The sequence below is a fragment of the Glossina fuscipes genome, unplaced genomic scaffold (assembly GCF_014805625.2).
Source record: "Glossina fuscipes isolate IAEA_lab_2018 unplaced genomic scaffold, Yale_Gfus_2 2, whole genome shotgun sequence".
Classification (NCBI taxonomy): domain Eukaryota; kingdom Metazoa; phylum Arthropoda; class Insecta; order Diptera; family Glossinidae; genus Glossina; species Glossina fuscipes.
Genome location: NW_023998416.1, coordinates 27,899,979 through 27,915,317, shown reverse-complemented (window position 1 = coordinate 27,915,317; position 15,339 = coordinate 27,899,979). Strand labels below are relative to the sequence as shown.

Below are 15,339 nucleotides of genomic sequence, written 5' to 3'. Positions count from 1 at the left end.
AAATCTAAATCAAAAATCAATTTGAATTTGAGTGAAAATATGGGAAATAAACCGTTATGAAATTAATTAAATAACAAGTATTTGAGAAATGAATGTTGGCGAGACTTGACAACAAATAGCCAGTTATTGCATATAAGCAAGAAAATCATTTGAGAGAACATATATATATATATATACACGTGCATGTGTGGATTTGTAAATATATATGAAAAATATTTGCGTATAAACACATACCTATGTATTTACATATACATATTTATATATATATATGCAGTTAGACGCAGCTTTCATGGATGATTCGTTCGTTCATAAAGTACGTAAACGTTTTCGGAACGAAGCGTTTTGTTGCGAAAACAATTTACATGAAAAATACATTAAAATGTTTACACACACTTGCACTAAGAAGTATGAGAGTATGTGTGCTCTTGTGTACATATACATGAAGTGAAACCGAATTCAACTTTATCACCAACACACAACAACAAAAAAAAAAGTAGAAAAAAGGAAAAAAAAGAAAAGAAAAACAAAAATCTTTTTGAAAAACTAATGAAAATGTTTAGTTTCTTTTTACATTCGTATATGTGCACAATTTTCTTCTCGTCTTTTCCCGCTTTTACTTCTTCTACGCAAAAAGGAAAAAACGCAACCATTTACTGTCACTTGGACTCTCCTCCCCAGTTTGCGTTTTCAGCTTTATTTGTTTGTTGAAGTTATGTTTTTCGTATTTTTTTTTTTTTTTTTTTTGCTTTTTTTATTTATTTAGTTTAAAGTTGAAAACATTGAAATTTTTACCCAAATTAAATAAACTTTTATTTGTATCCGTATGAGTGTTTGATTGTTTCTTGAATGGAAATGAAGTACAAATTGAATACATTTTTACCGTCAGAACTGTTACTGTGATGTCAGTGCCCAAGTTACAATCTGTCGGGTTTTTATTTCTGCGACTAATTTCATTTAAATTATTCTAATGCTCTTGATTCAATTGCCCTTTGATGTCCTTCGCTTCACTTCAAATAAATTCATTAGTTTTAAGCGTCGCTATTGCGGCAAATATGTTTGAAGCGTTTTTCGTAGCACGAAGAAGATTTTCTGCATCCTTCCGTTTGTGACGCACACACACAGCTGCACACCAAGCAGGATATATATGCGCCTTGCAATCATATTTTTAATTATAAAGCAAGACTTTGATTTGAGAATTTTATGTCGCTCTCAAGTGTTTGTACACTGGTATGCAGCTCTTACGTCTGGAACTAGGAAGACGGAAGAGCTTGATTGCAAATCAAGTTTGAAAATCATAATTCTCCGTTCAAAAAACATTCACTGGAAATTGCTATCTTTGCTCGAGAGGTAAATGAATTAAGCCTTTCATCTTGTCTTAAAAGAATCTTCCAAGACATAATATTCTTCTTATTTCCAAACATGGCTATGTTGATGGACATTGCAATTTACATCTTGTAATCAAATACTAAACAGATGAGTCCCTGTTTCTGTTAAGATATGGTTTGTAGGCCACATTCCTCTATAAGGTTTATCTGGACTCTTCTCTGCAAAGGCCTAAAATACCTCATTACGTAGTATTATTATACAGATATGGAAATTATTAAAGGGATGTTATCAACTCTTTGCAACTCCAGTGTTTTCGGGTGTTCGTAATACTTCTGCTATTAAATTTTTTTTTTTTTTTTTTTTGTACATTGGACTTTATGAAGAGACTCTAGTCAGCATTTACCTACTTCTTTGGATACTCCATACAGTCTATAACTGGTAGCTTTTCTGTCGTTTTCAACAGGCTTTCCTGTAACGAATATATCGATGCAGTCCAGTTTCGACAGTTCATTTCCAGCTGAGGTTAATCTAGTCACAAAGGGCACATTTTTTTCTTGATTCCCTTGACTTCCTCGGTGAGCTTGTCGCTAGGAAAAGGTCCAAAATGGATGAATTTTTTTTTTTTTTGAAATGAAGGAAGATAAGGTAAAATATTGCAAATTGAAGCCACAAGCAAGTGCGACTAAATTCTTTTCACTTCAGCTGTGAGTGGAATGCTTTTTACATAATTTTTATTTTATACGTAAATCGTTTACGGTCCCGGTTAACCTAAATGTGGTCTGTGATAGTCTAATATATCTATATTGATTTATAACTTGAGAAAAATAATTACCCAAGCTGTTCAGGAGCAAAGTCTACTTTTTCTGATCACCGAGTTGTTTATGATACATCAACGATTAATAATCTTTTTAATTTCGCTCTAGAGATGATGGATAATGTGGGGTTTCGTCCGAAGCTATGGTTGGCAATGCATGAAAAGTGTAAATTAACGTGACCTTTACTTTTGGAAGTGTGTGCTGGGAAGTGACAGGAACAACGGAGGTTCCCAACCAAAATAAATCGCATTTAATTAATATAACGTAAACTGCATGCAAATAATGTTTTGGTGAGTTACGAAAAAACGAATATATATGCAGATAGAAGCATTAGCACATAAAACAGTGTCGGAAACATATCTTATTAAAACTTGATAAAATTTTATACTCGATGTATTTTCACTAAATTGTATATGTATACTATATTTTCGGATATGATAAAAATGAACACCATACGCTCGCGTTCATTCTAAAAAGCTTAAACAATTTGTTTCTTTTTCTTGTCCCAAGCGGGCGTCTTTTACTGTGTTATCCTTCCATCTGGTTGTCTTTTGCCACAACTTTTTTTCTTCAATTGGCATTAGAGCTACAATTTTTTGTCATATATCAATATTTGGATTATGCAAAATAAATTAATTAAAATTTTGCCAGTTATGTACAAAGTATGATATGTAAATCATATATTCGGACGCGCGAAAATAATAATAAAAAAAATAAAAAAAATTTATTCAGCTTCGAATATATTTCCCAAAGCAGAATCAGCAACAGAAGATTTAAAGCCTTTTGTCGTTAGTAAAATTATAATACATCTGTAGTGTTCCTAAAGAATGTAAAGAAAATTCTCTTTCATGTGTTCGTTTAAATCAACAAACAGTTCACAAGGGGAAGGGATGAGCGCGTTATATAAATGAAATCATTAATAATTGATAGCATTACAAACACGCTTACATTAACTATTATGTGCGCGTGTTATTAGTGTTCGTAAGACACAAGTGATGAATGAATAAAATGAATAAACGTTGCATTTTTCTTTACATGAATTACGTATGCGAGCTCTTTTTGCTCAAAATGTTGGCTTAATTTAGCATCGGAAACGAAATATCATTTTGAAAAGTTGATTTAAAAATTGAGTTTTGTTTTAAGCGGATTTTTAATCAGCGAAAAACAACGCCTAGCCTCCTCGACAAGCTCTTTCATTTTCCCAAATCGCGATTGTGTTCATCAGAGCAGCCGAGGCGCCCCCACAGTCCGTAATGTAACGTTCTGTTGAAAAAATCGACGCCGTAAACGAAAGTGTGGACAAAAACAGAGACCAATTCCAGAGATCATTTGAAGTTTCTCAACACATATGCTTCATAAGACTTTTCAAAAAGTATAAAATTCAATGGACCCAAGAACTAAACGATTATTTATTGCGTAGAAATTTTGCAGATCGGTCTTTAGAGTAACTTGACACAAACATATACGACTCCTAGTGACGATGCGGACACGTCGTAGTTCGAAATAAAATTGCTTTGAATATTCTTCATTAGCCGGTAATACAAACTCTTTAAGTTTTTTTCAACGGGCCTTTCAAATGTTATGCATTCTCGCAAACTTTTCCAAGGCGCATGTATCTATTACGAGCTAAGCATTATTTGAAGGTTTCCTGCAAAGTACTAGCTTTTAGATTATCGAATATCGAATTTCACCTAAGCGTTCTTTTTTTTTGGAACTAGGGAGCAGCGGCCGCTGCCTAGATGGTACGGTCGGGAGCAGTAAATGTTATACCTTAACCGGCTGAGCCCTCACTTTAGCTATGATTACATACCACATCATAGTTAACTGCTCTGAGAAATGTATACCCGCACATACTGACTTTATAATCGTACTTCTTAACTAGTTGGCTATTCCGTAATCCAAGAAAGCTCATTTGCTAGAAGGCCTGCATGCTCCATTTAACTCGAAAAAAATGCCGCTGAATACTTTCTACAAGAAAAAAAGGAAAGCGCTGAATACAGATTGCTAAAGACCCGGAACTTTTCAATTTCTGAATGACCGTTTGCGAGTGAATCGCCGTCGGAGGCCGATGGCTTTGAATAAAAGTGGGATCGTGCATACTAATTTATGTAAAGAAGCGATTGATCGAAATAATGAGAAGAATAGTTAGTAAATTGTAATTAAAGTAGTTGGGGAAAATAAAACCACTTCATCCCGGTACGCATGCTTTCTTTTCCATCTACATTGAAGGGTAATAAAATTATTGCATTGAAGCATTATCGACGGTAACCTATGCATGCGACTCGGGTGTTAAAAAAAATCGATGCAATATGCCGGAGACGTTAATTACGAGCGTCACGAGTTGAGATATTCTACTGCACCCGCTGGGTTGAGCAGACATTACTTTATTTGTTTTCTATTTATTTAGATGTTTGGCTGACAAATACCGCTTCTACTCTTATGAAGACATCGTAGTTCAATCCTTTCGTAGATAGCCTCAGATTTATCGGCTAATATTGGAAAGTATTTTGGACAACGATTTGGTAATCAATTCTCCAAAACAAGAGCCCTATTTTTACTTAGGGAAAAGCCGCTTCAAAATAATCTTCTTAATGAATATATATATATATTCAGAAGGCTCGTTCAATCTCCTTTGTATATGTTTTAATTTTTATTTCATTTTACATTTCTGTCTCGGCCTTATTCCATTTTATTTTATTTTAATTTCTTTTTTATTTTTTTTAATTGTGGTTCTTATTTAATTGTATGACATATTGGCACCTATTTAAAAGCTAATTAATAATTGTTTATGTAAATAGATACGAGCGAATGTATACAAATAAATACAAATAATAATAGCGACAAGAAACAAGAACAATAACAACAACAACAGCAACGATGACTATAGCAAAATGAACAAAGTAACTAAAATAACAAATTTTAATTTTTAATTGTGTCGTAAATTTTTTGACATTTTAACCGCTTAAATTTTGAGCTTGTATGTGTATGCATGCGCTATATGTATGCCTAATTATCGATATAAGTTGATGTGTGTGATTAAGTTTACATATGTATCCCAACTTTATGTTACATCTCATGTGTTATAGGTGATTGTATGTTTGTATACCAGCATGTATTCCGGTTTAATATTATTTTTATATATCTGCGTATGTAAGCACCAATGGTTTACGTTATGTTTTTTTACCATCGCGCTTAGAAAAGTCAGCAAAACTTTCCCTCATACGAGTGCAAAAAAGTAAAAAAAAATTGTGGAAATGTATAACCTTTGAATTATGTTGTGGTCGATAGAGTTTCGAAAACTAAATAGTATTAAGCTTGGAAGATTTTAAACATGCATATATATAATCGCTTGTGCGAATCACGTATGCACTAACATATCCAGTTGGCTAACGGTATTGATTGTTGTTCGTTTGAATTTCTAGATTAATTTTGCTTTCGCTGTATCAGCGTAGACATCAACCATTTAACCAAAGTGAAATATTGCAACCGGGCAAATCATAATTCATTTAGAAACTTTAATGCTGTAAATGATGATGGGTCCATACGACTCAGAAGATCTTGCGCTTTTATGGAATTTTAACTAAAGATGATTTTATGTTCAGCTGGTATATTGACGTAGATGACGTTCTGTAAAAATTATTTGTATCCTTAACCAGCTAACTGTGTGTAACGAGTATACACGTGGTGTAACAGTTGCAACAATTTTTGTTATGACGAATATATTCGATAGGGTTTGTGCACAGGTCGTTGCCGGATGTGCATTTGCCGTAATAATGTATTTGAAAATGTGTGTATGTCATTTTATCAAGTAATTTCACCAGAGCCTACTTTCATATTACATTTGTCTATGACGAGTATACTCGTCTTTGCTAAATTTTCGTGACGCAACTTAAATGCACATTTTCCCAAGAAGTCGACTCTGTTAACTGTTTAATAAGAGGCACTCACAAGTGATCTAAAACCTTTAGTGCTGGCAGTAGTCCTATTCAACAAGTCGCTTCTTTTTTTTTTAAATCTATTCAACAGTGATAAGCTGCTAGTCTGCGTCCTATCGATTAGGATAAGAACAGTTCGAATTTTAAAGTCTGCAAAGGTTGAATTTGTTATTTAAGATCGATTTTTACACCAGATGCCATAGTCATCATGCAAAACCATTTTTGATCAAGATGTGGGAAGCCATATCTGAACATGCGATGTGTTTCGGTCGCTGGCTGAGACCAAACATTGTGACTACACCTCTTCGAAATATCTCTGTTCATTTTTTAATTTTCAAAACCATTTTTCTTCCAATTTGAAGAAAATTTCTTAAAAAGCGCGATTTAAATATTTTTTCGTTTTATTCTCATCGTATTTCAAAAATACGTTACGAGAATTGAATCGACGGTTGGAAAAATGATAAAAAGATGATATACTTCTAGGGATTAAAATTCAATAGACAAGAAGCACCTTTTCAGGAGGTCCGCTATAACAGAAAGTTCCCTTTAGCAGCATTTATCGTACAGAAAAACAAAGCAGACCATCTTCTGAAAAATTTACACATACTTCCGTTGCGTGTAGCGATTACAAGGTGCGCTAGTGAATGCAAGAAACTATCGAAAATGCTCTACGAGTTCAAGGCATGAGTGGATATGATATTTGGCAGGCATTGATTGGTGGCTGCCGAAAGTGTTTCAAGGCGTCTACCACATTCAGTAATAGAGGTTAGACTAGTTGCTTATAAAGGCTGATTGGATATCGCTTATATAGAGCAAATTAGAATCAACTGGGTCAGCTTAAACAGGCGTTATGAGTGGTTACGCGAAGATGTCGCCGGGTTTTGATGAAAGGCATTTACCTGACTTCTGTATAGTTTTCCAATTGCGGTTTTCAACTGTAACGCTTGGTGTTGAAAATTGTTCCACGGGATTTAAACATTACCACTTGAGTAAGTCTTCGAAAAGCTGAATCTGAGTGCATATTTTTAAAACATCTTTAGATTTTTTTTTTAGCGAAGCGAAGCCAAATATCGCGATTTTAACCTTTTTGTTTGTGTGCATACTTTCAAATTTCTTTACGCAACTATGTGAAAATGTTACGAATTTAAAGACTTAGACTCAGTCCTTAACAGATTCTACAGGTACTGATTAAATCTATTTGCCTTTATATATGTTAATATTTAGAAGAAAATCGGTTGATGTTAGTAGAAAAACCACGTGAATATATCGCGTATTAGTAAAAGTCATCATCACAGCCAGAAATGATCCGTCGGCCAAACTAGATTAGCATGTGTTCATAACAATAAGTTATCTGCACATTTTTAGATGCAAAACTGAAAAGGAAAGTTTGTAAGATACTGAAAAACACTTATTGCAGTAAAATTATGAAGGGATGTGGAAAAATATTAAAGCGGGAAAATATTATCGAGGCTATTAATTAATAATGGTTATAAGGTTGTATTGTTTCTCTTGCTTTATGTAGAGGACATACTTTATATGTGTAAGCACGATGATTTTTGATAGTACAGGTAGAGGAGATGGAGAAGAGGAAGTAGGATTTTTTATTGCTTTAATGAAATGATTTAATGTGCGAACGTGTGCACCTATAGCTTCCATAGTTCTTTGCTTTGTATATTACTTACAGTGAAGGCCTTTATTAAGCGCGTGGGGATGTAAGCAACCTCCAGAAGGACTTCAGACAGATCCACCTTTTAATTTACCAATCGATTCAGAGAATGGTTCTAAGCTTGTCTGTTCGTCTGTCCGCATAGGTTCTTTGTGTTCAACTTGTAGGCCGCAAATTTTTGAGATATTTTGACAAAATTTAGTACACTGACGTGTGCTGATGCAAGCGTGAACGCTATTGATAATGGTAAGGATGGTAGCACTTTTTCAATCACAAATGAAAACCTAGCTAGATAAACTCGAAAAGCCTTCGCCAATGAATGAAAAGATATATATAATCGATTGTCAATGAATCTGTAACGATTCGAAATAAAGATCTCTAATATGCTCAAGAGCGATGATGTTAACTGAAGATTAATGGCAGACAAATTGGGAATTACTCTTGACAACGGTTGTGTAAAAAATCGAGAGGCATTTATATCCGTATTCATCTAGACATAGTTCTAAGTTTCTCTTAAAAAAAAAAAAACTATAACAAATATTTTCTCATCTTTTTTTTTTCATCGATTTAAACGACTATTTATATGTTGAATAATGAAGTCGGAAAATTGTTATGGAAGCCGAATTTTCAAAAAAGCAGATTTTTCGAGTAAAGGCAAAGCGCCGTTTTTCTCTTCCTGAAAACTTGTTTGTGTCAATCTTCCGATAATAACACAAAATCCGCTTCAGATCCTTTAATGATTTACTATTAGATTTTAAAAACAATTCTCTGCCTTCATCATATTGTTTCCATTGCAAAGTTCTTTCCTTGATATGAAAAGCTGTACTAGGAGATATATGAAATGTGAAAATATCTGACTACAATTATGAATTAAAATTTCTTTTGGCCGCAAACGCATCACGTTCTTACATTCCCTGTTTACACATTCTCTCGATTCAATTTAACTATTGATAGGTTTGTCTTCTTGTTTGTTGCTTCAAAATGTTCGAATTTCTACAGGGCGTAAATTCATCGTAAGATTCTCACTACTGTTGATAAATCGGTTGTTTTTTGCTTATGCGTAGGCATTCTTGCAAGATGCGGAAGCGTTTCTCACAAAGTTGTTGCTTTCATTTTAAGGCCAAGATCATGATGTTAACTTTAGCTGGTGCCAATGTTTTCCGCTAATCTTCCAATACTTTGCAAATCAAAGCTATCACTTAATGGCTATAGGTCTCTTCCATCACTTACTTCCACCGAACTTTACACGGACCGTATTAATGGCACACTGTTGTCACTCACAACTCCGCAATAATTTACATAAATTTCTTTTACGTTTAAAAAACATTTCATTTAATTGACATTTTTCTCTATTCATGCCATGATCCTTGAACAGCACAACTTTCAGGTGAAAATTCTTGAAATTTAGTAAAAATTCATGTTTAGAAAGACGTTAAGCAAGGACGTCATTGCTCCTATTCATTATTCTGATAAAAGCTCTTTATAGTTATTTTTCCTTTCACACTTCCACACTATGAGAAAATAAAGACACGAAGACGGTTATGATTGATGCTTCATAGACACGATTTTGAATTCAATAACAATGTCAAGGTCATTATGCTTACAGAGAAATAATTTTTAAACTTTGGTGTGAATCGTATGCCGGCAATTAAGCCTAACATAAAATGTACGAGTTCCAAAATAATTTTCTTACCGGTCCAACCATTTTTCTTTCATTCTTATCAGTCCGTGCATTATATTATATTCATGAATATCACTCAGCCCTATTATCTCAATGTTAACTGGATGGTAACGGCATTTGGTTTGGAAAGATTAGTGGCACCAATTATTTCGTTGTCTTTGAGGATGAAGCTGCCACAAGAAGTCATCAATAGGTCGCAAACAAAGCAGTTGACAAAGGCGGAAGCTTGCGGCGGAAGATTGTCATTAAGATTTTTGACATAAACAAACTTTAATTAGAACAACAACTTTGATTAGCAACAACTAAAGTCAATATAAATATAGATGAAAGAATCCAATATACTAACCAATGGTCTAAACTAATCCCAGGCTCAAATGAACCTTTACTTATTCAAATGGAAGCTTTTCTTTTACAACGCGCCGAGCATCAGACTCGCTAAATATCTGAAGAAGAAGAAGCATTTATACATAGAGAACATAACGTACTTGCATGCGAAACTTAGAGCGGATTTTTTATCGGCCCCTTTTTTTACTTATGTAAAAAAATGCATTTTCCGCTAAAAATGTGATGGTTGGAAAGCTAAAAGCAAAGACGCGTCTTCATTTTTAGCCACGGACTCGTGCATTTTCGTAAGGAAATTGTACGCAGAAATCACAAACACTTTGTAATAAAAATTTAGAAACAAACAACACACTTCCCCGTCGTAAATGGTCGTGAGAAGCCGTAGCCAATGGTGTAGAGGTGACGATATCTTTGCAATGAAAGTTTAAAGGAATGTTTGTAAATATTAAAAAACATTTCCGCCTGAAGCGATATCTCCTCATAATCTCATTTCGCCACCAATTCACGAGTACTGACCGTACATAGGAAAATTATGCATATAAAGCCAAAAGAAAATCTTTGTAAGGAGAGTTAAGGAGAGTGCATAGCATTCGCCTTATGTTCTTGAGGTTCCGTTGGAAGATCTGTTGCGTACGTTGCAATTCATCTGTTTGATATTTGCTTGTTCTATAGCAACGATGAGGGAGGAAGTTAACTTTAGCTGCTTTATTTAAGAGCCGATTTGTCTACTAAATGGCTTATGGTGTTTAAAAAATATTACTTTAAATTTCTCGGTTCGCCTTCGGAGGCATGCGACAGCCAAAAAAGCCAAGCTAAACTGTTGCCGTATTATTATCCGTCATGCTTGGGTTTCATATCGAAAGGCATAGTTACTAGTGAAAGATGCTTACAGATATAAGCTCCATAAGACCGTATTACTGTATTAATATGGTAAAAGGCAAAAAGGTAATGTAAGAAACGCGTATAGATAACTGATCACATTAAATAAATAATCGGTGGACTAACAGTAGCACTTAGATGTAACATTAATTGCAATGACAAAAGTTATTTAAAGAAATACTTTAGTTACCAAATATCACTTTTTCTTTTTTTTTTTTTTTATAATTAACATAGTGGAGAGCCACTTTCTGATTTTAAGTTAATAACACCGCACACAATAAAGTGAAGTTTTAATTGCTGCCGCACCGCTCGAGTTTTAAATGAATTGTTTATTGTTTTTAATTTGATTTAAAAGTACGCCAAGATGTACTTACAGATAATTAAAGGCATAAACGGTTTGTTTTGTTTCAAAATTTCTTAAATAACCTTTAACCTTTTATACAAAATAAAGTGCAATAACCATTAATTGTAGATCTATTTGATCTGTCTGCATAGCACTAATAAATAACACAATTCACTTTTGCTTATATATTTACATAAATATATATATATATAGATACGTATATATAGATGTATATCTACATTTGTTTTTGTACTAATTGTTTGTTCGACTTTCTCTCTCTCTCTCTCTCTCTCTCTCTCTCTCTTTCTCTTTCTCTATTAGCATTTGTTATTATTATAGAGCAGTGTTGTTACCGGCGGGCAATAGACAATTTTGATGGCTAATGCTTTGCAATTTTTTACGCATAAAACACGATACAAGAACATAACGGATAAGGGCTTGGATAACCGAAAGATATACTTACTTATCACATCGTGTCCGTGACAATCTAAATCCAGATGATGATTCATGACCAGCGACGGTTGTAATCCAGTTTGATTGTGATTGTGCAATGGTAGCTGGTGAGCCAAATGGCCACCAATCTCTGCCATTACCATATATTATGCTTTAAACGGTGCGAGTTTTGTAACAAAGAAAAATTCAAAGAAACTTAAAATGTTTACTACGACTTCTTGAGCACGACAATAACAACAACAAATACAAAATATGGTACAATAATCGCTTTTCCATATGAGAACTTTTTCAAAAATGATTGATGTGTCGCGTTAAAGATTGAAAAAAAAAAAAAAAAAAATTCCGAAAGCTTGCTTTTCCTTAACGCATCACTATTGCGACAATTCAAAATAATTTTTGAGCAAATCTATGCACAACGTACGTACGTAGATGCAAGTACATTGGTGCTGCAATGTGGGCATTTATTTTAGTGGGTTGAAGTTTAAGGCACTAATTTTTTTTTTTTTTTTTTATTTATTTATTTATCTATTTATTTTTTTTTTCCTCTTTTTATTTAAAATTTTTTAGTAATTTTTCTCAGTTAGAAACCGTGTACAATAAATTCGGGTATTTTGCTTCTTTTTTTTCTTTATTATAATTTTGTTTATTTTTTAAGGACTTTTTCACAAAACTAGCAGATGTGTGGTTTTTTTTTTTTTTTTTTTTTTTTGCAGAGCGCGTTTAACGATTTCCACGGTACGCAGAGTTGTATTCTCTAGGTATATATCGTCAACAATTGCACTTCGTATATAACGTTAACGCTTTGCAAAGTCTCACGTACGACTAAACGTTAGAGTATGTGAACTGCTGTTGTGGCTGTTAATGGTAGAGGTGTTGTCCGGGCGGTTGATTGTATTTAGATGTATTGTGTACATGTGTACATGTATGATTTCTGAACTCGAAAATTTTGCTTAATGCGTAAGCATGTGTTTAGCTGACAGTCCAACCCCTTTTCGAACATATTTCTGTACCGTTCGCTCTTGCTGCGAGTGAAAGAGAAGTAAAAGGTTTTTCAACCAGTTTTCTCGTTATGTAGTGTTTCGTTTATTTTTTTTGTTCTTTCTTATGAAAGGGGAAGTGTTCGGTGTTTGTTTGTCGTGCAGGTAGGTGTGCGTACATTTCGAATATATTCGAAATAATAAACAGGTGTTATTGTAGGCTCAAGGTGTCTTCTCTTTTTTCCTTGCTATCGATTATAATTCTTATGCTGCTTTATAAAACGTAAGCATTAACATCCTACCGACTTATATATATATATATTTACGCATGTATATATATATATGTAATAATCAAGTTCTCTTTCTCTTTCTCTGTCTCTTTCTGTGTGTCTTCCTCTTCTTTGCGCGCTCTCTCTCTCTCTCTCTTTCTCTCTCTTTGAGTATCGTTATTTTGATTTTGTTAGTGTTTTTGTTTTTCTGTGGTGTTCTAAATGGCGTCTTCACAGGCCAATCGTCTCATAAAGTAGAGCATGCGCGTTTGTCTGACGATAATATGGAGAGCACAAGTTTGTTGCCAGCCCCACCTTCTCACCATTAATATAAGTTTCCTGTTGTTAAATATATTCAACGCAGCACAGAGCCAAAAACTCAAAGCACACAGTTTAAATTTGAAAAGTGTTTCTCTATATAACGGTCTTTAAATGCTTTCGATTCATTGAAATTTAAAGATATTTTCTCTTGCAGCCGTCAAAGCCGCAACTTATTATTTAAAATATATATATTTATATATGTATACCGTATACCATAAAATCATTGATACCTATATAAACATACAGCCATACATATCCATACATATATATCAAAAATTTTGCTGCCATAGCCAGGGCGAATATGCGTATAAGTGTCGAGTGAGTGTGTTGCGAGTATGGTTTGTGTGTGTATTCAGCCGTACATGTATTTCGAGTTTTCAAAAGTATGAAAATAAAAATAATAATAAAAAAAGAGAAAAACAAAAAAAAAAAAAAAAAACGTTGAACAAAAACAGTTGCTGTTGCTGTTATTGTTCTTACTATTGCTGTTGTTGTTATTGTTGTTGTTGTTGCTGTTGTTGTCGCTGTTCGGCTTAAAGGAAACACCCTCAATGGTTTTCTCAATAGACAAAAGTTTTCGTTGCATTTTGCGTTGTGTCCTATGTGTAGCTACAATATGGGTGGGTTGGGTGCTTACTTACTTACTTACAATTTATTCTCGGTTCTCGTCTATCTTTACGATTTCTTTGTTAAATTTGCTAAAGTTTGCCATTTTGTGCCACTGTGTTATCGAGCAGATTGCTTTACAAAATGGTAGGTAACTGTTTCCATTTCCAAGAGATTCATGTTTCGTTTATTTCTTTTTTATCCCGTTTGCCGTTTTCTTTCTTGTCATTAACTTGTGGGTTGTTCTCCCTGTTATGTTCACTTAAAGTGCCGTTGCATGTGTTTGCAAGTGTAAATTGTAAATGTGTTTGTGCTTGTGCGTGTGTGCGCATTTGTATATGTAAAAAATCATCGCTACAATGCCTTGTCAGACCACAACAATAACTTTTCAACTCTTTTTCTGTCTTTTTCGGTCGCTGCCTACATTTCCATACACATATAAATTAATATGTGTGTATGCACGTATATGAATGGCTGTACGTAATTATTGATCTTTTGATTTTAAGCCTGTTGGGATGTCTGTCTACAAAGCCTTTTGCTTGCTTTACACACGTATAAACATCTATCTACATGAGCATACAAGCACACGCATGCACGCAAACACGTTATATACATATATATATATATATATATATAAATATTTTACTTGTTATTATTGTTACTGTAGTTTCTGATATTTTACGTTTGGTAAAACTTTCATGACTGACATGGAGGAGCGTTTAGTTGTTTATATACACACTGACAGGCATTTATATCTCGTTCTCGTTCATAAGAGAAACATACAAATTGGTGGAACAAAATAAAAAAAAATAAAAAAAAAAGCAAAAAAACATAAAAACTTTTCAACTAAAAGTAAAAAAGTTATGAACTGAGAAAATGAACGACGTACAAAACACCAATGCTGCTCAGCTGCATTTGGCAGCGCTCTACAGCATTTTCTGTAAATAGAAAATTGTTTACTTATTTCTTTTTTGTTCCTTTTGCTCTTACGAAAATCGATTACAATAGAACGTGGAGAAAAGGGAAAAGAAGACAAAAAAAAAAAGAAAAGAAAAAAACTATATATTTGTTGTTGTTCTTGTTTGCCTTTTCAAACTAATTTAGAAGTTTTTCAAAAAGTTAATATTAAATTTATTTTTGTTTCAACTTAAATTGCTTTTGAGTTAAACGAAATTATTAATATATAGTGCATATACATATTATTTTACGGTCTTCTTGATGAAAAAGACATTCTACGTTATTTATTGAACGCGTATATTCTCTGACGGTAAATAACTAAAATCAAAAGATGCTCGATAAGTAGTATGCCGGACATTTTGTCAAGGGCATAGTAAAAAGCAAAGAGTAGTGCACTCCGCTGTACAAGAAGTCTGTCGAACTAGTAGAACTGTAGATTTTGCTACAGACTTCGGTAACGCTTTTCCCATAACGGCAAGGCATTAAGAGTTCGTACTAAACGCTTTCTTTGGAGTTACGTAAGACAGCAAGTAAGCTCCCAAGTACAGTATTATAAGATAAAAAAGTGGGTCAGTTTCATTACAAACAATATTCTATCAAAAATCAGTTGAGCTTTTCCAAACACATATTTTATTCCCAGCAGCAAAGCTTTAGGGACTGTTAACCTGCGATATATTTCATGGTCCCCGAAATAAGTTTTGGGTTTGGCTGTTGTGTTTTGCAAAGATTCTTCAAGAAGTTGCACACGAAACAAATCAAATCTACAGAG

The 15,339-nt window shown here is 33.7% G+C and overlaps 1 protein-coding gene across 1 annotated transcript in view; it reads right to left on the bottom strand.

Annotated features, from left to right (window-relative positions):
• The window catches only part of LOC119632851 (insulin gene enhancer protein isl-1), a 67,235-nt gene extending 55,137 nt beyond the window's left edge, over positions 1–12,098 (bottom strand). The window contains exon 1 of the mRNA XM_038025983.1: positions 11,451–12,098. Coding sequence (XP_037881911.1) covers positions 11,451–11,583 — 133 coding nt within the window. The 5' untranslated portion in view covers positions 11,584–12,098. The remainder of the gene's footprint in view (positions 1–11,450) is intronic.
• Between the last annotated feature and the right edge of the window lie 3,241 nt (positions 12,099–15,339).